Source organism: Dioszegia hungarica, assembly GCF_025882075.1.
Source record: "Dioszegia hungarica strain PDD-24b-2 chromosome Unknown MKK02contig_11, whole genome shotgun sequence".
NCBI lineage: Eukaryota > Fungi > Basidiomycota > Tremellomycetes > Tremellales > Bulleribasidiaceae > Dioszegia > Dioszegia hungarica.
Genome location: NW_026515771.1, coordinates 884,838 through 910,499, shown reverse-complemented (window position 1 = coordinate 910,499; position 25,662 = coordinate 884,838). Strand labels below are relative to the sequence as shown.

Below are 25,662 nucleotides of genomic sequence, written 5' to 3'. Positions count from 1 at the left end.
CATGTTCAACGTCTCCCTCAGCGACCGCCTGAAAGCCGCGGTCAATCAGCTGGAAGCGACCGGGACTTCCCTCCAAGCCCGCGCGCAAGCCGGGCTCGCAGCACAGCAGCAGCAGCAACAACAAGGCGCGGCCTCCCCCTCGACCTCCTCTGCCCAGCTCGCGACTACCGCTCGAGATGTACCACTCCCAGCGTCCCCTCAGTTAGCGGGCGAGCCGCGCACCCCAATCCTGGACAGCGGGGAGGCTGCCGCCAGTCCCACTCGCGCCGCGTTCAGTCCGGGCCATCTGGCCGAAGGCGCGCTGAGCGGTCTACGGGGTCTCCGAGGCGGCTTCAACTTTTCCCGGACATCTTTGGACGGTCAAAGGCCAGCTATCTCGCCCTCGGCGTCGCCGCAGCTGGGTACAGCGGGAGAGGGGAAGGAGAAGGAGCTGCAGGAAATACCTCAACCCCAACCCCAGGCGGGACCATCCTCCCGGTCCACCTCGCCAGCGCCGAATCGGCTACTCCAAGCTGGTTCCTTTCAGATCGGGACGTCGTCCGACCCATCGTCCGTGTCGGCGACGCCGCTCCGCGCTCGATCACCCGGTCCTAGCCATCTTCGACTCAGCCCTAGGCAGGCTGCGATATCACTACCACCTCCAAATCCGGAAGATCCGGCTTCGTACCCCCTGCCTCCTTCCCCTACCACCAGCACGACTCCGCTCCTTCCCCCCACCCCACGCTATGCGGATCCTCTGGGCGCATCACCCATAATGGAGGCGTCAGCGGATCAGCCGGTCCCGGTTCTAGGGGTAGAAGGGGCGACTCCGGAGGTGGAGAGAGAGCCGGAAGGGCTCGGGCTAGGACTCTCGGCGACCGGTGACAGCGATAGGAGCTCTGCAGTTCGACAACCTAGTGAGTCCCTTTTCGGCCCTTCTGACCATTCTGACCTTGTAGGTCTGGGCGATACGAGTCAGCTCCAAACTCAGATTCTGGCGGCGGACAAGATTCTGCGCGACCTCACACCACTCGAAGGCGGCTTGTCCGACCCACAAGCGCTCGAGGACTGGGTCCGAAATGTTACAGGGAAAGTGGGGATCATGGCGGATGAGATGAAGCGATTACAAGCCAAGCTCGACCGTGAGTCTGGGCGGCGAAAACAGCTGGATTGAGCTAAACCCACAGTGCAAGACTCTCGCATGGAAGAGCTGCGGGATACGCATCGTCTCGAATCATCATCCCAGACCGACCTCGTCTCCAAGCTTCGCACCCAGCTCTCGACGGCCGAGTCTAACCTAGCTACTCGAGCACCCGACCTTGCCGCGATCCCCCAGCTCCGGATGGACCTCTCCAAAGCACAGACGCAGGTCAAGGAGGAAGAGGAAAAGCGGACCAAGGCAATCTCGCTACTGAAGACTGTGCGGCTAAAACTCGTCAAGGCTGAAAAGGACAAGGAGGAGGTGGAGCGGGACCGAGCAGAAGAGCGAGCAGAGCGGAGCAGGGCGATGGAAGAGGTGGAGAGGGTCAAGGCGGAGCGGGACCGGGAGGTAAATAGGTTGAGGCAAGGATTTGAGAGGGAGTTGCAAAGCGCAAAAGAGAGGGCGGAGAGGGAGATGAAGGAGAAGAAGGGCGCGTGGGAGTTGGAAATGATTACGACCAAGGTGAGTAGTCTGGGGAGCTGGAGCTGAGAGAGCAGGCAGCGCACGCCAAGGATATCACGGCAAAGACGACCATGGTGAATGGGCTCGAAGCTATCGTTCGAGAACTTAGCGCCACCAAGGACGAGCAATTCCACACCATCCAAGCCCGGCAGGCCGAGGCAGAATCGGCGCGAGCAGAGTCCGAGACTCTCGCGAATCGGACCAAAGAGCTCGACTTTCAGCTTCGAGAGGCGAATGAGCGAATCACTCTGCTCGAGGATACGCCGAGGATACCAGATCGAGGTCGACCGCAGTATCTCGACGCGGGAGATCGCTTCAACTCCAGTCCGAGCCCGAGTCCGTCCCGCCAGAATTCGGGCAGTGGGACTTCGGCGTCGGAAGTGCAGCGATTGCTCGCCGAGGCGGAGGCTAGGGCGGAGGCCAAGCTGTCAGACCTGCGGTTCAGGGTCCGGTCTCTAGAGAAGGAGCGAAATGAGCAAGAGGAGGAGTTTGGGCAAAAGTTGCAAGAAAGGGTGTTTGAGCTGGAGAAGCTAAAGAGGGCGGTACAGGAGAAGGCGGGCGAGATGGCCGAGGTGGAACAAAGGGTGGAGATCGAGAGAGGCAATACGGCAGCCGAGGTGAATAAAAGGCAAAAGGTGGAGAAGGAGTTGAGGGGGATGGTGGCGAGGCTAGAAGAGGCCAAGGAGGACGTTGCTACCGCTCAGGAAGGAGAAGTGAGTCCGAATCCTTTGGTGAAGCCGGGATGGGCTGATCACACAGAAAATGGCCAAAGATGAGCTATCGCAAATTAAGCTTCAGCTACAAACATACAGCTCCCAGCTCGAAGAGCAGAAACAGCTCGTCCAGAATCTTCGAACCGCCAACAAGACGCTCCGAGAGGAAATGCGCAAAGTCCAGTCCAGCGTTCAGCTTATGGAACGGTCGCGGAATCCGGGGGTGGGGTACTGGTCTGCTTCTGCGGCTGCTGGGCCGAGCGGAGCGGCCACTCCTTCACCGGCGGCAAGGAGCGGAGAAGCCACTCCAATCACTCCTGGCGAGAAGGGCGCTCCCGCTGCCGAAACGGGTGCGAAAGGTGCCGGACCGGTGTCTGCGCCAAATGGCCAGAACGGGGCTGTGAAGGGTAACGATGAGGAAGAAGTCAATCTCGAGGTGGGTGGATCGGTTGTACCAGTCAGGACGTTCGCTCAACCAACAGTATCTCCGAAACGTCATTCTCCAATTCCTCGAAAACCCCCTGATGCGGAGACAGCTCGTTCAGGTCCTAGCGGTCATCCTTCACTTCACACCGCAGGAGCTTCGGAGACTGAATGCCAAGATCACAGCGTAGTATACATATCTTTGTAGCATCTCTTCCGGGTCTTTGCATCGCAGTTGCCATCTCCACTGCTGTCCCTCTGCACATGAAACCGCTGATCGCCACATTCCTCCATTGACAGGTGTTTCATCTTTGCCGCCGTGGGAATTACGCAATGCGGACACTCTACGCACGGATCTAGCCGCTATGGGATGGCCTCAAAGTCAAATGCCCCTCCAACCTTCTGCAGCTATAGCTCCCTCACACATATCATATTGCTCTTGAGATCGCACCCGCAGACCGTGGGGACTCGCCAGTAGCAATGTCGATCCTCTCCTCCCTGTTCGGCTCAAAGAAGCGGGCCAAAAAGCCCACAGCCGGATCGCCCGGCTCAACTTCCCCGCCGACGTCGACAAAGGCCCGAGCGTCCAGCCCAACCTCTCGACCTGATGCGCCATCTCGCTTTCTATCTATGAAGAGGCGTAGCTCGGCGACTCCATTTGATGCGATACAGCGCCGGAATAGCGCAGATATCGGGAGGAAGAAGCGGAATAGCGTGGATGCCAAGAAGGAGTGGGAGCTGCCAAATCTGGGGTTCGCAGAGGCTCAAGCTGAAGCAGGGAGCGAAGGGCAGTCTGGGCTAGGGTTGGATAATGTGGGGAGAATGCCATCCCTCAAAGAGGAGGAACAGGGGAAGCTGGATAATGCAACTTTGAGCGCGGAAGAGGTTGCGAAGGCATGGAAGCTGCTCGGGGGCGCTCTGAAGGATACTGGTAAGCAGAAGTCAGCAACGTTGCCTAAAGTACACTCGCTGATGTCACTAGCCAATCCTACTAGCATCCTCGAAAGCGCAACGCCCGCCCATGACGACCAACATCATGCTCTCTGTGCCCTCCTCCTCATCGTCACTCAACCCGGCAAGCTGTCCGATTTCCCCTCAATATCGTCCCATTATCCTTCATCATCCACCGAGTCACCCTCCACAATATGGTCGGAACGTCTTACAGACGCCACCAAATCGTGTTCACCACAAGCGGTCGCTGCCGCCCTGAAATGGGCACTCCGTCGCCTGCCATCCCTCCCTTCATCCTCCTCGTCCGCCCCCCTCATCTCCTTCGAGACGTACATCAAGTTCGTCCAGGCCGAGCACGCCGCCTCCTATCCCGCCGACGCATATTCCCTCATCCTCATTCCCCACCTCGGCCCAAAAGTCTCCCAGCTCTTGCACGAGATCTTCGATGTTTGGGCGGCATTGACCTCGCACGCGGAAGACCGGTCGGGTCTGGGCGGCAAGCTGTCTCTGTTGCTGGGATGGTGGATCATGCAGCCAAACATCGGGACAGATGCGGGCTGGCAGGAGATGTATGCGAGCTGGAGACTGGCAGCGCGGAGAGTAGAACACCTGTTTCTCGCTTGGATCAGGTAAGCTGGCTCATCTGAGTCATGAATGACGAAGAAATGGAATCCAAGAGCTGACAAGGATAGATATCAGTCTACCACACATACTTTACCCACACGCCTTATGGCCCTGGTCGACAAATACCCATTTGGCCCGTCCGAGTACTCGGCCGAAACCCTCCCAAGCCCTCCTCCTTCCTCCTTCACACGTCGGACGCTGCACCTCAGCCTGCAGACCGACCAGCATCTATTCAAGTCACCACTCAAGCCCGCAGACATCCTCCACGCCGCTCTGTCGGCCAGAGTAGCCGCCGAAGACTCTGCGCCGAGCTGGAGTGAACTACTGGCTTCGCTGGAAGAATCCTCGGAAGCTCTCGTCGATGATCACTCGTCCAGCTTCCTCTCTTGTTCAGGCGGATCCGGAAAGTCTGTCGCCGACCGAAAGCGGCCATCTGTCTCTCAGCACAGTAGTACCTTCGAAGGCGGTCGACCGGAGATGCTCGCTCTGTCCCGCGTGCCGAGCAACGCAAAGCTGCTCGACTCCCTCGCGGAGGAGGTCGGCCGGCTCGCAGAGAGCCATTCTCCCTTCGCACTACCTCGGCAGGCCTCTGCTAGCCGTCTGCGACTCCCGGAGAGCTCGTCGACTTGGGACGACTTTACCAAGTCCGGCTTCGGGCAGGACGGGGAGAAGACATTGGACCTCGCTCTATCACCCTCGCCATCGCTGGGGACCTTCTCCTCGGCCATCAAGGGCTCGACAACCCCGCGGGCCAATGGCAAGTCGGCTCTAGCGACTCCGACCGCTTCGCCCAGCCGCAAAGCTACCTTTACCCCCGCGGCTGCATACTCCATCGTAAAAGAGGCAGTTGCCGAAACGGACGACATGTTCACCGCCTTCAGCGAAGAAGGCCTGCTCGACCCCTCTACATCGGCCAACTGGCCAACTTACGTCCTCCTCCGCCTGAAATCCCCATTCATCCCTCACTCCAGTAATGACGCGATTGAGCGACTCCTCATTACTGTCGAGTACCGCGCACCCACTCCTCCTCCTCCAACCACTCCCACACCCCGACCACTCCTGGCCAATGGCGCCACGCCACCACGGTCCTCCTCCCCCAGCGGGGAGTCTACCTTCCGGTTCGGGTCATTCGGCTTCAAGCGGTCCACCTCACGTCCGGGGTTCCGGTCGACCATCTTTGGGTCGTCCCGGTCGCTCAATAAGGACGACAAAGGGTCGGACTTCCTCCCGGAGGGGGATACCATATACAAGAAGGGAGCGGGAGAGGGTGCTCTCGCGAGTAGTGTGGCGGTGAATGAGCTGGGGCAGATGGTGTCAAAGTCGCCCAGCTCGGTGTCTGGTACGGCGGAGAAGAAGTCGAGGAAGGCTGTGCCGCCTCTAGATGCCCCGGGAAGTCCGCCTCTCGCCGAGGAGACACCAGCACCGAAGGAGACCGAGGTAGCAGCTGTACCAAATCCTGAGCCGGTCACTGCCACGGCCGTCGTGCCGGTTTCTGGACCATCCAGCGATACCTCCTCCTCGGACTGGGCATATGGCGCGGAAGGCGGAGCCCATGTCGTCTTTGTCTACACCGGTACCTCGCCCAAATATATCGGCAAGCTGCTCCGGATCCGCAAGATCAGCACGCATCGGGATGACCCGCTCGAAGAAAGCTCGGCCGTCTGGCGGCACCAGCTGCTTCCGCGAGTACTACCGTCGACTTTACTCGTGGAAGCGGGCGCGGTTGAGATGGACGGAGAATGGCTGCGGGAGCTGCTGGGTCGCGCGGAGGGGTCTCGCGCGGAAGAGAGGAAGAAGGCGGGTGGCTTGATCAAGGAGATCGGCGATAGTCCGAGGGTGAGCATGATGGAGAACCTGCGGATGGTTCCGGGCGGCTCAGCGGGGAAGCGAGTCTTAGCGGTCGAGATCAAGGTAAGCTTCCTTCTTCTGGCTACGAGGACCCTTAGCTTACTCTGCAGCCGAAATGGGGCTTCTTGCCTTCCGCATCCTTCATCTCTCCTCCCGAGGCCGCAGCCATCAAATCCCAGATCGGCCGCTACACCCTTCATCAACACTACCGCGGCAAATCCACCGGGGAGGGTTCTTACGACCCTCTCGACCTGTTCTCTGGCGATGAGGGGCGGATCAGCCACGCTCTGGCTGGACTCTGGGGTATCTGGAGGGAGACTGGCGGGCAAGCAAACAGCTTCAGGGTGTTTGTCGATGGGAACATTGTACATCCAGACGAGGTGAGTCAGCTCTCGCGACCAGCACTTCTGCAGCGTCAAAGAGCTGATGATCAAAGGCCGACACGCAAGGGTCTCTGCTTGAAGTCACTGCGCCTATCCTCATCCCTCTCCTACGCAAGTCCGATGCGCTACCCATCCTCCGGAAACTACAAGCCAGCCTCGATCCAACCGACATCTCGGACATCGTCGCGCGATACCGCTCCGCCCATCCGGACACTGAGCTATTCGACGAGTCCACCGTCCCCGATATCCGGCCCGACGAGCTCATCGCTTTCACCACCAAGTACCTCGCCGACCCTGATGCCGGATCAGCCTCGGACAGCTGGACGCTCCGAGAACGCATCATCGCCTACTCCCTCTCCGCCATCTTCAAGGATTGCTCCATCATCGTCCGTGCGGTTCTCGCGCCTGGCTCGGAAGAAGGGTGGACGATCGAGGATGAGGGGTCTACAGTGAAGCTACTGGACCTGGACTTGAAGCCGCTGAAAATGCGTCACTGGGCAGAGCTGGATGAGAAGATCTGGAAGCATTGGGCGGAGACGAAAGGGGCGGAAGCGAAAGCAGGTCCCTTGGACGCGGCCGCATCTCAGGTGCAGGCCAGTCCTGGAGATGAGGAGAAGACGTCAGACGCAATATCCGCTCGACCAGCGTGGATGTCTATTCCACCCGTTCCTACGCCCGCTATCGGTACCGAACGCTCAGTTCCCGGCGGCTTTCCGGGCATACCGGACGTCCCAGCTGCCACGCCGGGCTTGAACACCGGTTCGATGCTCGGGGATGCAGCCATCGCCCCAACGGTACCAGCGCCGAACCTCGGCGCAGATCCGCATCTCCCCAAATCTGCGGCCACGAACCAGCTGAACTCGGTCAACGCGGGTGAGGACCTCGAGGAGGTATTGCAGACAAAGGAACCAGAGGTCTCCTCCAACCGGGATGTCCCGGTGGTCCCCAATCACGAAGTCGAGGAGAAGGATGTCCCAGGCGCAGGCTCTGCGTATAGCTCGGCCCTCTCCACCCCGTTGGTGCCGGGCGCATTCAACTTCCCGACTGTCCCCTCCCATCCAACGAGGCGGGAGCCGCCAGTCCGAGAGGTTCTGGCGGAAAATGGGCGGACTGTCAGTCCTCATACCGCCGACCCCTTTGCAGACGGCGATACTCCGATGCAGGGGTCGTCTACACTCATCCCTTCGGTTGCAGAGCAGACTGTCGGCCTCATCAGTCCCGATATGACGGACCACTCGCTCGCTCTTCCCTCCACGGCTCTCTCGGCCGAGTCACTCGCACTGGAACGTACAGATTCGCTCATCGAAGACGTGGAGTCCGTCGCCGATTCCGTTGGAGATGCGCGATTCCAGCGGTCTTTGGCGCCGTCGCCGTCCCCGGCGCTATCGAGGGAGAGCCTGGAGACGGCGGAGACGTACAGCGGGTCATCGATCACGGAAGAAGTCGGGTCCGAGGGGGAGGAGATTGGGCTGTCTTCGCCGACATTTGGGCCGCGTCCTGCCGTGGAGCAGACGTCGCCTATCTCGGGCGCGTCCAAGGGTCTGCCGGAGGGCCATGAGGTGAATATGACAGACAAGGGGGAGGAGGCTGTATTAGGGCTGACAACGCCGCCCCGGACGCCCAGGTTCTTTGGCGACCACGACGTGGCTCGGACACCTATCAGTTCCAACCCGTCGGTCGGCGTACCTACGCCCAGGAGCTTGCCCCCCTCTGACCCCATCCGTACCGGTATACCCCGTCCTCTTCCGGCCACTCCGCCCGCCCGGTCCGCGATCCAGGCCGAAGATGAAGACACCCCGCACACGAGGAAGCCGGTCCTCGCGCCCTTCGCGCTCGGCATGCCTGTCAATGTTCCTCGGTCGCCCACAGCCAGCGAGTCACCTCGGAGCCGCACGGTCTCGACGACGAGCACGCAGACGACCACGCCGGCTCGTCCAGAAAGGCGTCGTAATGTGTCTGGTCTGTCGGGTAGCCCTGTAGCACCGGTAGGGCCGAGTTTGGCTGACCAAGCTGGGGCGGAGAAGAGGGAAGGGGATGTTGCTACCTAGGCGGATGCGCGGTTGGGGTAGGAGGGCTCGGGGAGAGCTGGTGGACGGTCTGGAGTCTCGCGGCAGGCAAGGTCATTCGGGCATGGAGGAGATTATGGGGACTGTGAACGCTCGTCGTGCGGCAGATCAGTCGAGGAAATCGAAAACGAGGGGGAGGGGTGCAAAGGGCTAGAAGAGAGGGGAGAGTAGGGTTTGGGAGAGGAGACGGGAAAGTGACACGGACACTTGCTAGCTTCATTTTACCCCTATCATATATCACTATGTTTATAGTTCTCATCATAGCTGTCTCTTCCCTTGTCTAATCTGTCGGTACCATCCACCACAAGCTGTATATACGCTCTTTGCATCTCGCATTTGTTGCTCCGTCCCTCCGTTGGTCCTGCTACGATCTTCATCCCCGGACCCTGACTTCAGCTCTTTGATCGAGAGGCAGAGCCAGCTCAGCCAGGATCTTGTGCTGGGCGGTACTGTTGGAGTGGATCTACATACATGCATTATCTATTGGTTAGATAGCGAATAACAAGACTACGATAGCAGCTAAACAACAACTACGAATGAGCTTACGAGTACAGAATACACCGATCTAACTTATCTGCTGCTCACATCTCCCCACTTTCCCCACTCATGTGACTCCTGCATTCTTACTTTCTCGTTCCCCTCTCCCTCATCGCCCTCTCCTGCAGATTCGCAGTCGCCGCGCCCCTCAGCTCATCTACCGCCTTCATCAACCTCATGACTCCATCAAAGTCCATACTCTGCACTGCCGCCTTGGCCCTCGCTGCCTCTTCCACCATGGCCAATACCCGCGCTTGCTGGCTTGTCCGGGTCGGTGAGGCATTGAGGTTAGGCGCTGGCCGGAGGTCGCTGGGGAGGGCGGGCGCGCCAAAGATGTCCTCCGGGGCGTCGTCATACCGACCTTGGGTGACCGGGACAGAGTGGACCGGTGAATCAGGCAGGACAGGCTGGGGAGCGATAAGCTGAGCCGAACGTTTCTTTTTGGGTCGAGCGGGAGAAGCGACCTTGAGTCGGGATTTATGGAGGATACCGCCGTGCATCGACTCTTCGGCTTTGCGCTTTGCGGCCGACCGAGGACTGAGGAGAAGTTCGTCCTCTTCCTCGTCGTCGTCATCTTCCTCAATGGCGGCCGGCGCGGGCTCGACAGCGTCACTTCGGGAAGACGAGGAGCGGGATGACCGTGATCCGGACCGACTTGACCCTGACCCGGAGCCTGAGCGTGACCCCGAGCCTGAGCCAGATGCGGACTGCGACCCGACAGACGAAGGCACCATCGCGGGCCGCGCCTTCTTGCTCTTGCTCGAAGAACCCGACGAAGAGGTGGACGACCGTTTCTTGGACGTCCGAGCCGGCGCGGGCACCGCCGATTTGTCCGCTGTAGCAGGGATGATCTCGATTCCCGCGGCAGGCTCGTCTGCCCTCCTGCTAGGCGAGAAGAAGCCAAGGCTAGAAGACGCCTTGGTAAGGAATCGCCCGATGATACCGGATGGTGGCGCCGCAGCAGACTTCTGCACAACTTCCTCCGCCTGTTCATCTTCCATCTCGGTGTCACCGCTCCCAGTGTCACTTTGCGAGTCGGGAATGACAGTGTGATCTTTCCCGCCGATGCGCTTGGTCCGTTTGCGAGGGATCTCGGGTAGAGATTGAGTGGCATCGAGAGCTCTGTTCTTGCTCGACCGGGAGCGCTTTCGGGGAGCGACCATAGCCGGCGGACCAAAGACGTCGTCTGACCGCTGGTGGCCGTCCGCCTCAGCCGACGCCGCTGGCGATGCCGCAGCAGCAGCGTCGGATCCGAGATTGATAGCTGCCCCGAGCTGAATGGGCGCCACCGTCTCATCCACAAGCGCCTCGACAGACGAAGTTGAGATATCCGCCTCATACTCCATCGTCTCGGCTGCCTCCTGCTCTGGCTCCACATCCACCTGGTCGACGTCCATGGCCATAGGATCCGATGCCGGTACGATAGGGGACGACGGCGCAGCCCGTACAGCCTGAGAATGGGGGAAACGCCTTTGACTCTCCTCCTCATCCATCGGCTCCGACTCTGCCAGACCTTGGACGCTAATGGTGCCCGGTACAGCCGCCATGAACCCCAGTAGGAATCCACGGGTATCGTCCGAAATGTCCAGGTCGACACCCTCGAACCCGGCCCGCCAGAACTGCACGAAGCGCTGCGGTACGTCGCTTGATCCTGCGCAGTTGAGGCGGGGAGCGAAGAGGTCGATGTAGGTGTCGAGAGTGTGACCGGTGGCTGCGATATCACCGGATGAGATTGCGCGGGAGAGGAGATCCAGACTGGCGCAGTAGAGTTTGTCGAGAGACGTGATGAGTTCGGGGGAGGAGACTTGCGATGAATCGCTCAGCCAGATCCGGAGACCGGCCGTAGTCTCTGGGTCGAGGAGCTGACTGGCCGCTGAGGGTGAAGCCGCTGAAAGCAATGAGGTGAAGGCATCGACTAGGTCGTTGACAGCAGGATGGAGGTGGTACTCCGTCTGCGATCCGAGTGTCTCGGGAGTGGGATAACACTCAAACAGCGAGGCTGAGACGACCTTGAGCAAGTCGACTGGGACGTGTGATGAATGGCCTTGAGACATAGCGGAGCTCATCTCCTCGATCATTGCGGTCAAGCAAGACACAGTTATAGTTGACGAACTGGGATGTCAGCTCCATGTATGGTCACTGAACATGTCCTGCCAGCTTACCTGGTCCTGGGATACTCCTCAAAGATCCCCATCAACTGCCTCGCCACCTCATCCAGTAACCCCTCATTACTGTCCACCGCCTTCGCCCTAAACCTCCGCCCCGTCGCTTCCAATAGCCCCTTCCACGCCCCCAAATCCACCTTACCGGCGTGCGAGTGCCACGCCGACTCTACCGCCTTGTTTCGGAATGGAGCGACCATCAGGTCGACGAGTACCGCGCCGGTAATGTCTGGTTGTACTTGGCCGTCTACCGCTGGGGCAGGTGCCACCTGACCATTGCCAAGGAACTCGCACCAGGCGCAAGCGAGTGCACGCCAGATATCCAGCTGGACAGGCTCGTCCGACTCGAAAACAGTCGGCAGGCCGTTCGTGATGTCGCCGAGGAGCTCGGAGGCGGTCGAAGTGGCCACTCCAATCCTGAGGAGCTTGGTGACCAGGCCGTCCAAGACGATCTGGGCTGGTCCGGAGAGTGGGGAGGTGGAAGGGCTGAAATTGAGGAGTTGGAAGAGCAGTACACCTGCAGCCGTAGACCGAGCATTGACACCCATTCCGAGATCGGGGTAGTGAGGCCCGAGGAAGGCGAAAGACGTCTTGGCGAGGGCAGTGTGACCGAGTTGCTCGATTGCCGTATCGACCAGCTTGGCGAGGAGGGTCAAGCGGGTCAAGTCGACATCCTGACTGCACCCCTCAACCCCGGAAAGACCGATGGGAAGGTACTCCTCGGGTTCCAGGTCCCATATCGCCTTGATGGCAGAAACGACCTGCTGAACCCCTTGTGCAAAAGCCGCATCTCCCGCCCCACCCTCCGAGCGCGTACTCGCGAGAGCTCGGAGGAGGTTCGACCAGATCTGGACGAGCTGGACCGGGACAACCCGGTCCCCCTGCTCCGTCCTCACCCAATTGCACACTCCCATCCTAGACACCCCGTTTACACCCTTCAACGCCTCCTGGAACAAGCTCAGCAATTCCGGGAGGCGATGGACCACCCATTCTGCGCCCCACGCGGGAATCTCGCTAGGCTTGATCGCCTCGTCCTCGACGCCCTGGAGGGATTTGTCGACGAGGATGACGGCGTCAGCCGCGAAGGCGCGTCCGGAGAGATAACGCGGTGAGAGGAGGCGGTCGAGTGACCACGAGGTCGATTCGGAAGATGTGGGGGAGGTGATAGCGTGGAGAGACTGCCAGCCGATGACTTTGAGGCTGTCAATACCGTTGACACCGAGGAGACCGGTGAGGATAGGCTTGACCACCTTATCCCATGCTACGTCCAGGCGCTCGAGCTGCGTCGCTCCGGCCACCTCGGGTCGCGTCTGAGTACCTGAGGCAGGAGGGCTGGTAGGGGTAGGAAGGGACTGGTGGTAGAGGGCGACGCCGGTATGGGCGTATATGACATCCGCAGCTGCCGAGCCGCAAGTGACGAGCCAGTTGTACCGTTTGCCCTTCTCCGTCCGGTCCCAAGCGTACCGTTCCGGTGCGCCCTCGGTCGCAGAGGTGAGCACCTTCTGGACCGATGTTGGGGCGTTGATGCCCTTGAGAGCGAGATCGACGGGGTACTGTATAAGCCGGAGCCGCTCGACGATTTCGGTCGCTGTGCCAGACGAGAAGGTACTGGATGACCGGATGAGCTGGTTCTCTGCGGAAAGAGAGATGGTGGTGACCGCCGAAAAGTAGGCGTGGATAATGTGAGACCATGCTGTGCGGGCAAAGATCGTCCGGGTGTTGTTGGTGGTGATATGAAGTGCTTTCTACCCTCGTCAGCGGAGTTCTGCGAAGTACGATGATAGACTCACCTCCATAATGTATGTGAAGGTCGAGGTATGTCCGCTCGCAGGGTACGCAGCGCCCATGAGACTGATGAGCGCACTATACGTCGCACACGCCCAAAGCACCCCCTCCGCCGACCCGATCGTATCCCTAAACAAACTTTCTATGGTCGTCGCCTCCGTCTTTCTCTCTCCTGTCCGCCCATACGTCGGCCCCGCCTGTCCCGGAACCTTGACAAACGACTTGAGATGGCTGACCACCGAGATCTCTAGTCGTTGCGCCAAGAGCTTCATCTTTTGCCAGTCCTCCTTGGTCTGCGCCGATGGCGACCGCTCGAGCGCATCCGCCGCTCCCGACACAAGGCCATACTTAGCCGTAGCGAATGCGGTACAGACAGCAGCCGCTTTGCCTCGGATATCGGGTGACTTGTGGTAGAGGTCTCGCAGAGCCGCAGGGAGGAGGTCGGCGTAGTGCGGGACGAAGAGAAGGGGATAGGTCGAGACGATATTGGCGACCGCAATGAGGCCCGGTTTTCGCGTGGGGACGATATCCGCCCCACCCGTCGCAAAGTTCCCCTTGCCCAGACCGTCCGCCACGGCGCTCTCGAGCACCCGGATGATCTTCTCCTTGCATGGCAAGACATCCGCGCTAGGGATTTTGATATGTGCGAGGACCGTGATGGCAGCAACGTAGGTCCGTTTCGGATTTGGCGTGGGCATTTTGGGGGTACGGGGGATAGCGAGTACTTGGTCGAGGAGCGCCGTGAGGTCTGCGTCCGAGAAGCAGCTATACAGCTGCTGCTTGTTGAAAAGGAGAGCCAGAAATTTGAGGGCGGCCTGACCGACCCCAGAGGCTTCGCGGCGGTATCGGACTTCCGCCTCGGTGAAGCCGGAGCGGGACCGGCTGCTGGACCCGGGGAGGGGGGAGGAGGTTTGACGGCGGGTGGGTGTGACGTCTTGGAGTGGGAGGATGTGGGCGAAGGGTGAGCTCTCCCGCTCGAGAGGGCTGGAAGACCGCTCGGCGCTGGGAAACTTGCCGAGTAAACGCGCCAGGTCTCGCTGGAGAGCCCGGACGATGGCGGGCGCCTCGTCCCGGATGGGCTGGATGGCGATCCGGATCCCCTCGTCGTTGCTGAGCGCGTTATCGGACGAGGTTTCTGGTCCGAATTTGGTTTTGAGCCGAAGGCAGAGCGTGATGTAGGCTTCTTCGAGGGATAAGAGGTCCTCGGCGCCGTTCAGGATGATATCCACGAGAGATTCCGTCATCAAGGCGCCTTCCGCCTCAATCTCCTCTTCCTCTTCGTCCGACTCTCCATCCCTCTCCCTCTTTCCATCCCCGTCCACCTCCATCGTGCCGTCAAAGCCATTGACCTCATCTGACCCGCGCATTGACTCATCCCGCGCCCTTTCCTTCCCTTTCCCCTTCAGGTCCACCGGGCCATCTCCTGAACTCCGCATCGCCGCCACCTGGAAAGAATCGCGCGCGACGATTCTTGGCCGCTTGCCGCAGACCCTCAGACGCGCTTCTTCTTTATTCAGCCACTTGCCGTGGTCCGCGTTGATCGTGAGGAGGATCTGCGAGACGATGGGTTTCAGAATACCTCGCGGAACGATGGGTGAGGAGGAGGATGCGGAAAGAGGTGAGAAAGGGAGTTTGAGTGTGTAGCGTGAAAGAGGGGGAGTGACCTGGGGAGAGTCGGCAGTGTTCAGGTCCTGCTCGACGAGGTAGGACCGTATGGACGCGGGTGGACTCCCGGTCGAAGCTGAAGCTTTCCGCGCCGATTCGGGAGAGGGAAAGATCGATTCGGCCTTGTTGTAGACACGAACGTGCTCTAGCTGCTCTGCGAAGGAGATACCGCGGCGTCGAGAGTCTAGCTCGTCAGCTCAGTCTTCCTTGCGAGATGAGGTGGCAGCTCACTTGACGGTTGACTCAGCTGAACGAGTTCTTTCCTCGCCGCGTCTGAGCAGCGAGCGGAGGGTGATGAGCCAGGGAGGAGTTGGATATTCGATCCAGACGCCTCAGGGAGATCGTCCGAGAAGAAGACATTTGACGCTCCTGGCATTGGGGAGGGAGGAGGCTAGGCAGGGTACAGCGCGAAGAAGATGACCGGAGAAGTCGAGGACAGAGTCCGCTATTTGGACGCGAGCAAGCGGGGTCGTCTAGTCGCTATTTTTCGTGGCAAATTGTGATGTAGGACGTGATACTCTTTGCTGAGCTTTACAGGCTGATGATATACGAAAGAAGAGGAAGGATAAAGTCAGAGTTAGAGATGCACCTTGTCACCTGCAGGGTCAGGTCAGGCCATCCGACGCGACTTTCCTTCACTTACGGCAAATGACGGCAGAGTTCCGGTCATGTCCGGTCGCGTCTTGCCGGTAATCGTGGGAAAGCTGCTGATCTCACCTTCGACACGTCATCGATCTTCACTGCTGTGGCAGGTGCAAAGTTCGAAAGACTGTAAACTAATCTACCACAAGATTATCGCTATAGTACCGGCATACTCACGGTGCAGCACTCTCCAAGATGCCCAGGGAATGGTCCGTAGGACGACTGGTTATCGAAAGTGAGCTTATCGTTCTTCCACTCCTGTGATCGGTCGAAGAGGAGCTGATCGCAATCAGCTACCTTCTTTGCTGCCTCCCAGGCGAGTGTACCTGTACTGATCTATTGACCTATACTGACATCGATCAGGTCGCACTCTTCTACACCCTCCGATATGCCATCTCCGCCCTCTCCACCTCCGGCTCCTCCGACTCTAACAAGAAGTCCAAGCAAAAAGGCCAAACCATCCTGTCCAAGACCGGTCTGTCTGCCGCCCAGCTAGACGACCTCCAGCTGGACGAATACGAATCTACCATCGCGGGCGAGATCATTCCGCCATCATCTATCGATGTGACGTTTGAAAGTATAGGCGGGCTGGACGAGATTATCGCCAGTCTGAGGGAGACGGTCATCTACCCCTTGACATACCCGGAGCTGTTTGCTTCTGCGAATGGGCTGCTGTCGGCGCCCAAGGGGGTGCTGCTGTATGGACATCCAGGGTGCGGGAAGACTATGCTGGCAAAGGCGTTGGCAAAGGAGAGTGGGGCGACGTTTATCAATTTGCCATTGTCTAGCTTGTAAGCTCTGGTGTCTGTTTTTATGGTGAACCAAAGCTGATCATACAGGACGAACAAGTGGTTCGGAGAGTCGAACAAACTAGTCGCTGGGCTATTCTCATTAGCACGGAAAGTACAGCCAAGTATAGTGAGTCATTTTTTCCAAAAATATACCGGTGGGCATCGGCAGGGATGCAGCTGGGAATGGGCAGCAACCTCTTGAGTGCATACTGGGTCCTTGCTGACGTGCTACAGATCTTCATCGACGAGGTGGATAGTTTGTTTGTGAGCGCCCTTCTTCAAGGATCATCCTTCATCAATGAAAATCTGCTGACATCCGCAGCGGGAGAGGTCTTCGGGCGACCATGAGGTGACAGGGATGATGAAAGCCGAATTTATGACGTGAGCCCGCTTGCCCTCAACCTACTCTACACACAATCGTGTTGTATGCCACATTCCCTTCAACTCAACTGACATTTAGATTATGGGACGGTCTGACAACCGCTTCTGACACCCGTATTCTCGTCCTAGGCGCCACAAACCGCCCAAATGACATCGACCCCGCCATTCTCCGTCGCATGCCCAAGCGCTTCCCTATCCGCCTTCCAAATCTCGACCAACGTACCAAGATCCTTTCCCTGATGCTCAGCCACACCTCTCTTTCGCCCTCCTTCTCCATCTCGGACCTTGCCCGGCGTACAGACGGGCTGAGCGGGTCGGATCTGCGCGAGACGTGCCGAAATGCAGCGATGGCGCCGGTGAGGGAGGTGATGCGGGAGAAGGGAGGCAAGGGGAAGGAGGGCCTTGAGCAAGCGAGATTAGAGGTAAGTCCTGCCTTTGTATCCGTGATAAGATCGGGGCCTGAGCTAATGTCCTAGGGCTTTAAGCTCCGGCCGCTTGAAATGAGAGACTTTATCTTGCATGATTCACATGCGTATGCGCATGTAGATCCGAGCCGGAAAGCAGAACCTCTCAGTTATGGCGAGCCGGTAGATTGAGCGTTGTATCAGCATGACATGAATCCCATCTCCTGGCTGATGGGTGTTTCAGGTAGATGAGAGAGATAAGGATGTTGACACTGCGCAAAGACCACGTCGGTTCTCCGTGTTTCATCTGTTTCTGTGATAAGAGCTGCGATAAGGGTGTCTGATCGGGGAGTAGTCGGTGGGTGCACGATAACGCTCGATGTTCCATCGAAAGGCAACGCGCGCCGAGGTCTGGCTGTCACTGCGCAACAGCAGCTTGCAGCACTTGACCACATCTCTACAAGCTGTGCGGTGCAGTGCACGGACGGACCTCGTTGTACAAACAGGATCCGAGCCGCTGGCCGCCGGCGCCGTCGGCGGCAGACTGGATTCAAGCTTCACTCCGCCAAGTGATGTCACCATGCGTATTTCTTACGACACTGGTACTCCGGATCCGGACCTCTGGAATCCGAATATTACGGGATGGGGGCAAAGTGGCGTCGTCGTCATTCCTTTCCGCCGAAAGCGCCGACGCAGACTTTCCCAAGGCCCAATTCCGAGAGCCGAAATTGTCCCAAAGCTGTGGCGAGTGAGTGGAAGGGAGGACGAGGAGAGGATGGCTATGAGCGCATGACCATAGGAAGGGAGGGGTAGGAAGGCGAGGAAGGCAGCGGGAGGACAAGAATTGGCCGGGGCCGAGCAGTATTCCGGTTCCATCTTGTTGTTTTGGATTTGGGCTCCACATGCACAGACTTCTTCTAGCGCGATTTCCAGACGGGGGAACAGGGGCCAAAGGCACGAGGGCTGCGGGCTGAGACCCGCCCGTATCTTTCCATTCTCGTCTTGTGACTGGCTGATATCGATCCCGCGCCGAGAGTTTGGTACTTATCGCCCAGACATCCCGTTGGATTGCATCGGACATCGTGGTCCCTTGACCTGCCCTGCTTGTTGTGCATAACTCTTGATCTTGCATCCATACCTCATCTACCTTCCATACTCGAATCCCTCATCAACCATGGTGGAGAAGAAGGAGGCCAACATCGATGGCACCACCGGCGTCTACGCCGCGGGTGACCACACCACCGTTACTGGATCAGACCACGAGCGCAACTATATCGCCAAGGATGAGTTCTACGATCCGTCGCTGGAATCGAGGGCCACTCGGCTGGGTATCAACTGGGAGTCGTTCAAGCGCGCTCCGGGTACTACTCGGTGAGTACAGAGCTGCTCCAGAGATGAGGCACTTTTTTGGTCCCCCGGCGTCCCAGAGCTAACGGACCAGCGAGCAGGTCGTGCACGGAGCCCACGCTCCCGAGCTCGTCGGCCATGAGAACCCTCTCTTGCAGCAGAAGATGAAGCCCAGGTAAGTCCCGACGATATCCGGGGCAGGTTACAATCCCCAAACCCTACTTGAACCCAAACGCATGACCCAATTTCTCCAACCCGTGCTCCCCTTCCTCTTCTCGCCTGCCCCCACTCCACTTCCCTTTCCTGCTCCAGGTCAGGCTGATTTGCAGGCATCTTGCTATGATCGCAGTTGGAGGTTCCATTGGTACTGGTCTCTTCGTATGTCTCACCTTCTTATCTTCTACAGCAAAGCTGACAAGCAGGTCGCTTCGGGTGGTGCACTCCGCACTGGTGGTCCCGCCGGTGTGGTCATCGCCTGGTCTATCATCGGTGTCATGTTGGTCAACGTGAGCTACTGGTCTGAGCCAGTGTACAATGGAATTAGCAGCTGACAGCCTAGGTTACTCAGGCTATTGGTGAAATGGCTATTGTCTTCCCGTGAGTCTCCTGATCTCATATCGCCTTGCATCTAAGCTCACCCGCCAGCGTCTCTGGTGGTTTCTATACCCTGGCTTCTCGCATGCTCGACCCGTCTTTCGCTTTCGCCATGGGCTGGAACTGTACGTTTTTGCCTCTCGACTGTTTTTCGATGAGTACTGACTCGCTCCAGACGTCCTCCAGTGGGCCGTAGTCCTTCCGCTCGAGCTAGTAGTGGCTGGACAAGTTATTGAGGTTCGTACGATCTCACAGCTGTACTGACTGCCGCAGTACTGGGATACGCCGGTTCCCTTGGCCGCTTGGATAACCATCTTCCTCGTTATAGTACTGGTACGTCGCCCTCCGCACCTTTTATCGTGTAAGGGAGTCAGCTGAACCGATAGGTAATCTCAGTGTTTGGTACTCTCGGCTTCGCAGAGGAGGAGTTCTTCGTCTCCATCTTGAAGCTGGTTGTCATTGTAAGTTATCTCTGCGATCCTTTGAACCCGAATCAGGTTAACGTATCAGACCATCGTCATTATCACAGGTATCATCTGCATCTGCGGTGGAGGACCTGCGACTGGCATGTTTGACACGTAAGTTACATCCTGCCTGTTGCTCTCCTTCACCAACTTATCCACCATAATCACCAACTTATCCACCATAATGCCATCGAAAAACTGAATCGTGAGACTTACAAGAGCAGGTACTATGGAGCGCAAAATTACTATAACCCCGGAGCCTTTGCGAACGGCTTCAAGGGTGTTTGCACCGTATGTCGCAGCCCTGTCACGCCTTGAGCACCGCAGCTAACTTCACAGGTCTTCGTCTCCGCTGCCTTCTCTTTCGCCGGTACTGAGCTCGTCGGTCTCGCCGCTTCCGAGACGCCCAACCCCCGGAAGGCCCTCCCCGCCGCCGTCAAGCAGACTTTCTGGCGTGTGGTCGTCATCTACATCACCTCCCTTACCGTGATCGGCCTCGCAGTCCCGTACACCAACCCCGATCTTCAGGGCGGTGAATCTGGCCGTGATGTTTCGCCTTTCATCCTTATCACTACCCTCGCGGGTATCAAGGGACTTGAGCACCTCATTAACATCACCATCTGCCTCTCGGTCCTCTCGGTTGCTCTGTCTTGCGTCTACGCCGGTTCTCGAACCCTCACCGCCCTCGCCGAGACTGAGTACGCCCCCAAGATCTTCACCTACGTGCGTCATTCCAATCTTTCCTTTGCAAGTCCCAAGCTGATGTTTTCAGGTCGACAAGGCCTCCAGGCCCCTCATGTCGGTCCTCTTCATCCTCGCCTTCTCGCCTCTCGCGTATCTCCAATTGATCCCCGAGAAGGGTGGCGACGTTTTCAACTGGCTTTTGGCTCTCTCGGGTCTCTCGACACTCTTCACATGGGGCGCCATCTGCGTGACTCACATCCGCTTCAGGGCGGCCTGGAAGGTCCAAGGTCACTCGCTCGAGGAACTCCCCTTCCGCGCTTTCGGTGGTGTGTACGGTAGTTGGGTTGGCGCGATCTTGGTCGCTTTGGTCCTTATCGCCCAATTCTACATTGTACGTCGACACTCGCCTAATCTTTCAAACAGAAAACTGACGTACAGGCTGTCTGGCCCCTTGGCTACTCTGAAGTTGAGAACCGTGCTGAGGCTTTCTTCCGTACGTCCCCCTTCTCCTCCCTTCATCTGCATCTCTCGCTGACGCCAATCAGTGTCCTACCTCGCTGCCCCCATCGTCATTGCCTTCTGGATCGCCGGATACCTCTGGAAACGCACCCTCCCCCGCCGAGCATCCGAGATCGATCTCGATACCGGCCGCAAGACCTGGCTCACCGTCGAGGAGATGCGCGCGTACCGGGCCGAGCGGGCCACTGCGCCTTTGTGGAGGCGCGTCGTTCGTGCCTTGTTCACTACCAGCTAGGCAGTGGGTGTGGCGCTGAGATTGGAGTCAGTTTGAGTAGAAAGGATTGCTTAATTGGAAAGTGAGACGGTGTGAGTTTGTCGTTTGGGTGGGGAGCGGGATTTACGCTAGACCAAGTTTGCGAATACTAGCCTTCACGGTGCTCGTAGTTCCGGAACGGATTGTAGTCGTGCTTTGTTCAGTACTTGTAGACCGTTCCCGCCTGAGATGCAATAAGTGGTGTAGTTCCGGTCTGATCCGCTTAATGTATGGCCATGAGAGACTAGCAACCTCTATGCGCCAGCCAAAAAGCTCTTGCTCCTCATTCCTCATCACCACCTCCTTTGGCCTTCCATGTCGCCACACAGCTTGTCCTCACCCACACACTCGCGCGTTCTATCCCCGCCCAATGCCCTCCAAAATTGCAACGATGCTAATCATTGCATGAGATGCGAGTTTATACGTCTTCTACTTCCTGAATCCTACTAGTACCGACAAGACTAGATGGGCCTACCACCTTGCTACTGCGTCTCTGGCCTAGGCCACTCGTCCTCCCGGGGCGGCGCTTCTTGTCCGCTCCCCTACCTATCCTCCTTCACGCACTCATGGCACGCTGACCCGCTCCGGCTCCTTCTCGGCCGGTAATGTCTCCAACCACCTCTTGGCCGACTCCGACCCCTTGAACACCTCATGTATAACCTGTCGGACCTCCTCGACGAACACGAATTCAATGCCCGACTTGACCGAATCCGGGACGTTCTCGTCGATGTCCGACTTGCACGCAGCTGGGACGATCAATTCTGATTGGTCAGCTTATGCTGCAGCACGGTCGCAGTGCACAAGCCAGCTCAGCAGCTCACTCTTGATGCCTGCTCTGTGCGCTGCCAATCTGAGAAGTCAGCTTTGCACTCTGACAACCTAGATAAGGGACGAGCAGCTCACATTTTCTCCTTCAGTCCGCCAACAGGCAGCACCTGACCCAAGAGCGAAATCTCCCCCGTCATCGCCACATCAGGATCCACCTTTGTCTTTGTGAACAACGACACGAATGCAGTAAGGATCGCCGTTCCCGCTGATGGTCCCTCCTTGCCTATTGCCCCTTCAGGCCTATGAGATATCAGCTACATGCCCCGCCCGATCTAGGGCCGATAACTCACATGTGCAAGTGCAAATCCCGATCATTGAGCATCATCTCCGCCTCCGACTTTGTCACGCCCAAAGCATAAGAGTTGGACTTGACCCAAGAAAGCGCAATCTGGGCAGATTCACGGATGACCTCTCCGAGTTTACCGGTCAGCTGCAGGCCACCCTTCCCTGGCATGGACTACAGCGTCAGCTCTTCCCTTGCACCTACACGGGCTGAAGACAACTCACAGTCACTTCGATAGGCATGACCGCTCCAGACCCATTACCCAGGTATCCCAAACCCGTACTGACTCCCGCAGGCGGTGCCGACGTATACAGCCTATCCTTGTGGTAGATAGGGGGACCGACGTAGTCTCTCAGATTCTCCTGCGTCACCCGGACAGTGACAGTCTCGGGGATCTTGAGCGGTGCTCGAGGAGTGGTAGTAACGGTCGTCTTGCCGTCCTTGTCTGTTGCGTCTGATTCTGCCGCGGGCTTGACGGTAGGTGAGACACCATCGGCAGGGAGGAGCTCATCGGTAGGTTTGGTGTCGGGGAGCTGAGAGTCGACTGTCCGAACATCGGCTGCGGTGGACGGTGTTGGCGCCTCTGGTTCGGGTAGACCAAGCTCGCCGAGATCTGAGACGATCTTGAAGGCGGCTTTCCGGTAGATCTACAAATCAGCACTATCCCTTCCCGATGAGGTGTCAGTACTCACCTTCTCAATCTGCTTCTTGAGGTTCCGCACCCCACTCTCTCGGCAGTAATACCTGATCAGATCCTGGATCGCCGCCGGTTCCAACTCGATATTGACGTCCTTGAGCCCACTCGACTCCTTGGACTGGGGACTGAGATACCTCTCCGCAATGTTCATCTTCTCCGCCGAGACGTATCCGCTGACCTCCAGGACCTCCATTCGGTCCAGAAGCGGAGCGGGGATGGTGTCGAGGACATTGGCGGTACAGACAAAGAGGACGCGAGAGAGATCGACGGGTACATCCATGTAGTGATCGAGGAAAGAGGAGTTTTGTTCGGGGTCGAGCATCTCGAGCAGGGCCGAGGCGGGGTCACCGTTATGTCCCCGTCCGATCTTGTCGACTTCATCGATCAGGATCAGAGGGTTTTCGGTGGCCACCTTTTTGAGCGCCTGAATAGGCTTTCCGGGCATAGCACTGACCGTCAGCTACGCTCTAGCATTCCTTCGGACGGGCAGCTTACCCAACATATGTCCGCCTGTGACCCTTGATTTCGGCCACATCGTGCAGACCACCGACGGAGAACCTAAAAAGTCAGCTTCTCCGTAGACGCACTTCGCACTCCGATCGAGGTAGCTTACCGGTAAAATTGCCGTCCCAGTGCCCGAGCAATACTCTTCCCAATACTGGTCTTTCCTACACCTGGAGGTCCAGCCAGACAGATAATCTTCCCCTCTACCGTCCCCCTCAGCTTGCCCACCGCCAAGAACTCGAGAATCCGGTCCTTGACGTCCTTCAACCCATAGTGGTCCTCGTCCAGCACCTTGATAGCGTGGTTGATGTCGAAGTTCTCGGGCGAGTGAACGCCCCACGGGACTTGCGTAAGCCAGTCGAGGTAGTTTCGTGTAACACTAAATATCAGCAATGAAAACGTCTTGAGTCCGGGCTGACTCACTTGAACTCGCTCGCGGCCGGTTCGAGGTGCATCAACTTATTGATCTCCTCATCAAACACCTTCCGTACTCCCTCGGGCATCGCCAGCTTGCTCGCCTTCTCCTTGAACCTTTCGACCAGCTTGTCCTTCCCATCACTCTCCATCCCCAATTCCTTCTTGATCCCCTTGAGCTGCTCCATGAGATAATATTCTCTCTGGCGCTTCTGGATCTTGCTCTCCACATCGCGCGAAATCTTATTCTGGAGTTGCGCATTGATCAACTCCTTTTTGAGGATGAGGAGAGATTGTTGAAGACGGTCCTCGACCGACATGGACTCGAGGACGGATTGAAGATCGTGAACGTCGCCGGTCGATACGGCGGCAGCGAAATCAGCGAGCTTATCCGGCTCGTCAAAGACGTTGGCGGTAGAGTTGGACATGGTAAAGCTGGTGACTGTCATGTCAGCCAAGTCATTGAACCGACATGGGTAGTGCTCACTTTGTTCTCGGAAGATTGGCTGGAGCTGAGCGATGTCCTTGAACACCGAAATCAACTCGCTCATAATCGCCCGGACGGTCTGCGAGTCCTTCTTGTACGGCTCGATCGTCATGTTCGAAACATTCGTGAGGGAGATGTTGGGGAGGAGCCCGTGGAGGAACGCAACGGGAGATGGTGGGTTTGAAGGTGTTTCTGAAGGGGTCAGCTACTTGGCAAGTCTATAGCGTCAACCGGAAAGCTCACCTGACTGCTCTTTCGACTCTGCAGCGGATCCCAGATCCTCCTTGACCTCCTCAACACTCGGCACCCCCTTCTCAAAGCTCGGCACATCCTCTTCCGTCTCCTGCCTATGCACCGCATCTACCACATCCGCGAGCTTCAGCGGCTCCCCGCTCGGTGCCGGGATCTGCGTCACGAGCTCGTCAATCCTTATCCGTCGATGGGGATACAACACCGCCGTGAGCGTCTCGGGCTTGCTCTCTCCGCCTTCTCCGCCCTTGTTCGCCTCCGCCGACCCAAACACCGATGTGATCTGCGCAAAGACACCTACGGGGTGAACCTGGTCCATCGAGGTGATGACGTCCGAATCGGACGCCGAATCCTTCAGGAGGAAAGCCCCGATATACGGTTGACCGTGCGCCAGGAGCTCACGGATGGCCTTGATGACTGACGGGGAGGTGATGGTGACGGCCTTGTAGAAGCCGGGGAAGAGGGGGCGGCGGGTAATGGGAAGAGCGAGCACCTGGGGGTAAAATTCCGGGATCGAGGGCTTGGCTATTTCCTTGCCTGTTTTCGGGGTGGAATCGGGAGAAGGGGAAGAGCTCGAGTCCGATCCGGAGCCTGAGCCCGCTGACGAAGCAGCAGCGGGTGGTGCGGAGCTGGATGAAGCAGAGGAGGAAGAGCCAGAGGCAGAAGCCTTGACCTCTGCAGACGCCTCGCCAGCAGCGTCGATTTGAGCGTTGGCACGCTTCTCAGCGGCCTTGGAGCTCTCTGCCTCCTCTGCGCCGTCTACAGCCTTCTCTGTCGTCTCAGACACCTCTGAACTCCCCTCGCCATCCTCGGCGTTCTTGCCATTCGGCGATTCCGCAGAATTCACCCATCGCTTGTTGTCCTTCCCGAGCAAAGAGGTCGAGTGGAGGCTCCGGATCGCCAGTGGCAAGGCGCGTGAGGATGGAGCAGCTTGCGCGGTACCCAGCGGCCGCGCGACCGTACTGAGCGATGCTCGTGGGGAGGGGGTCGAGAGGGGTGAGAGGGTACTCGGCCGACATCGCCGATAAGGTCCCGATCGGATTGCTGAGCGAACAGGAATCATGCTGCGCTCCAGGTTCTGTAGGGCGGTGTTGACGGGTGCGATGTGGGGATCGGGAGATGTATAGCTTGTCTAGTACAGAATACACAAGCAGAAGATAACAGTAAGATGGACGATGCTTGGCTTGCGTCCGAAACGCGAAATGACGATTCATAATCGAACCTCCACCGGTGGCGGCAACAGCTCAAAGTGGCGGTTTCCTCCGATCTCTGCGGCGATGGCAATGGCATAGGTCATCAAGCTATACATGTAGGCACAGCGG

At 58.2% G+C, this 25,662-nt stretch overlaps 6 protein-coding genes across 6 annotated transcripts; 4 read left to right on the top strand and 2 right to left on the bottom strand.

Annotated features, from left to right (window-relative positions):
• Position 1: 1 nt before the first annotated feature.
• MKK02DRAFT_37799 (uncharacterized protein) lies at positions 2-2,969 on the top strand (the record flags this gene model as incomplete). Its single annotated transcript, XM_053089792.1, has 6 exons — positions 2-896; positions 939-1,121; positions 1,167-1,642; positions 1,678-2,355; positions 2,402-2,791; positions 2,838-2,969. The coding sequence occupies 6 exons, from the start codon at positions 2-4 to the stop codon at positions 2,967-2,969; spliced, it is 2,754 nt and encodes a 917-aa protein (XP_052944700.1).
• A 2,692-nt stretch (positions 2,970-5,661) lies between these two features.
• Positions 5,662-7,129, top strand: MKK02DRAFT_16166 (inositol-pentakisphosphate 2-kinase; the record flags this gene model as incomplete). Its single annotated transcript, XM_053085587.1, has 3 exons — positions 5,662-6,264; positions 6,312-6,615; positions 6,666-7,129. Coding segments are annotated over 3 exons (1,371 nt in total), but the record flags the coding sequence as incomplete, so codon positions are not given.
• Positions 7,130-10,509: 3,380 nt separating this feature from the next.
• On the bottom strand, positions 10,510-14,762 carry MKK02DRAFT_10946 (uncharacterized protein; the record flags this gene model as incomplete). The annotated part of the gene is made up of 3 exons (XM_053085506.1): positions 10,510-11,299; positions 11,365-13,094; positions 13,140-14,762. Coding segments are annotated over 3 exons (4,143 nt in total), but the record flags the coding sequence as incomplete, so codon positions are not given.
• An 874-nt stretch (positions 14,763-15,636) lies between these two features.
• Positions 15,637-17,209, top strand: MKK02DRAFT_37796 (P-loop containing nucleoside triphosphate hydrolase protein; the record flags this gene model as incomplete). The annotated part of the gene is made up of 8 exons (XM_053089791.1): positions 15,637-15,676; positions 15,735-15,769; positions 15,805-16,232; positions 16,281-16,359; positions 16,467-16,496; positions 16,555-16,613; positions 16,693-17,035; positions 17,090-17,209. 8 exons carry the CDS (start codon positions 15,637-15,639, stop codon positions 17,207-17,209), a joined length of 1,134 nt encoding a protein of 377 aa, XP_052944697.1.
• Positions 17,210-18,191: 982 nt separating this feature from the next.
• MKK02DRAFT_37795 (APC amino acid permease) lies at positions 18,192-20,860 on the top strand (the record flags this gene model as incomplete). Its single annotated transcript, XM_053089790.1, has 15 exons — positions 18,192-18,388; positions 18,459-18,539; positions 18,694-18,742; positions 18,787-18,870; positions 18,924-18,961; positions 19,010-19,083; positions 19,134-19,195; positions 19,232-19,291; positions 19,345-19,419; positions 19,469-19,536; positions 19,647-19,713; positions 19,762-20,145; positions 20,195-20,497; positions 20,545-20,599; positions 20,652-20,860. The coding sequence occupies 15 exons, from the start codon at positions 18,192-18,194 to the stop codon at positions 20,858-20,860; spliced, it is 1,806 nt and encodes a 601-aa protein (XP_052944696.1).
• Positions 20,861-21,442: 582 nt separating this feature from the next.
• Positions 21,443-25,403, bottom strand: MKK02DRAFT_16067 (putative mitochondrial Lon domain protease; the record flags this gene model as incomplete). Its single annotated transcript, XM_053085573.1, has 11 exons — positions 21,443-21,639; positions 21,700-21,728; positions 21,782-21,946; positions 21,997-22,163; positions 22,214-22,636; positions 22,682-23,135; positions 23,182-23,244; positions 23,300-23,569; positions 23,614-24,046; positions 24,092-24,283; positions 24,323-25,403. The coding sequence occupies 11 exons, from the start codon at positions 25,401-25,403 to the stop codon at positions 21,443-21,445; spliced, it is 3,474 nt and encodes a 1,157-aa protein (XP_052944695.1).
• Positions 25,404-25,662: the final 259 nt, after the last annotated feature.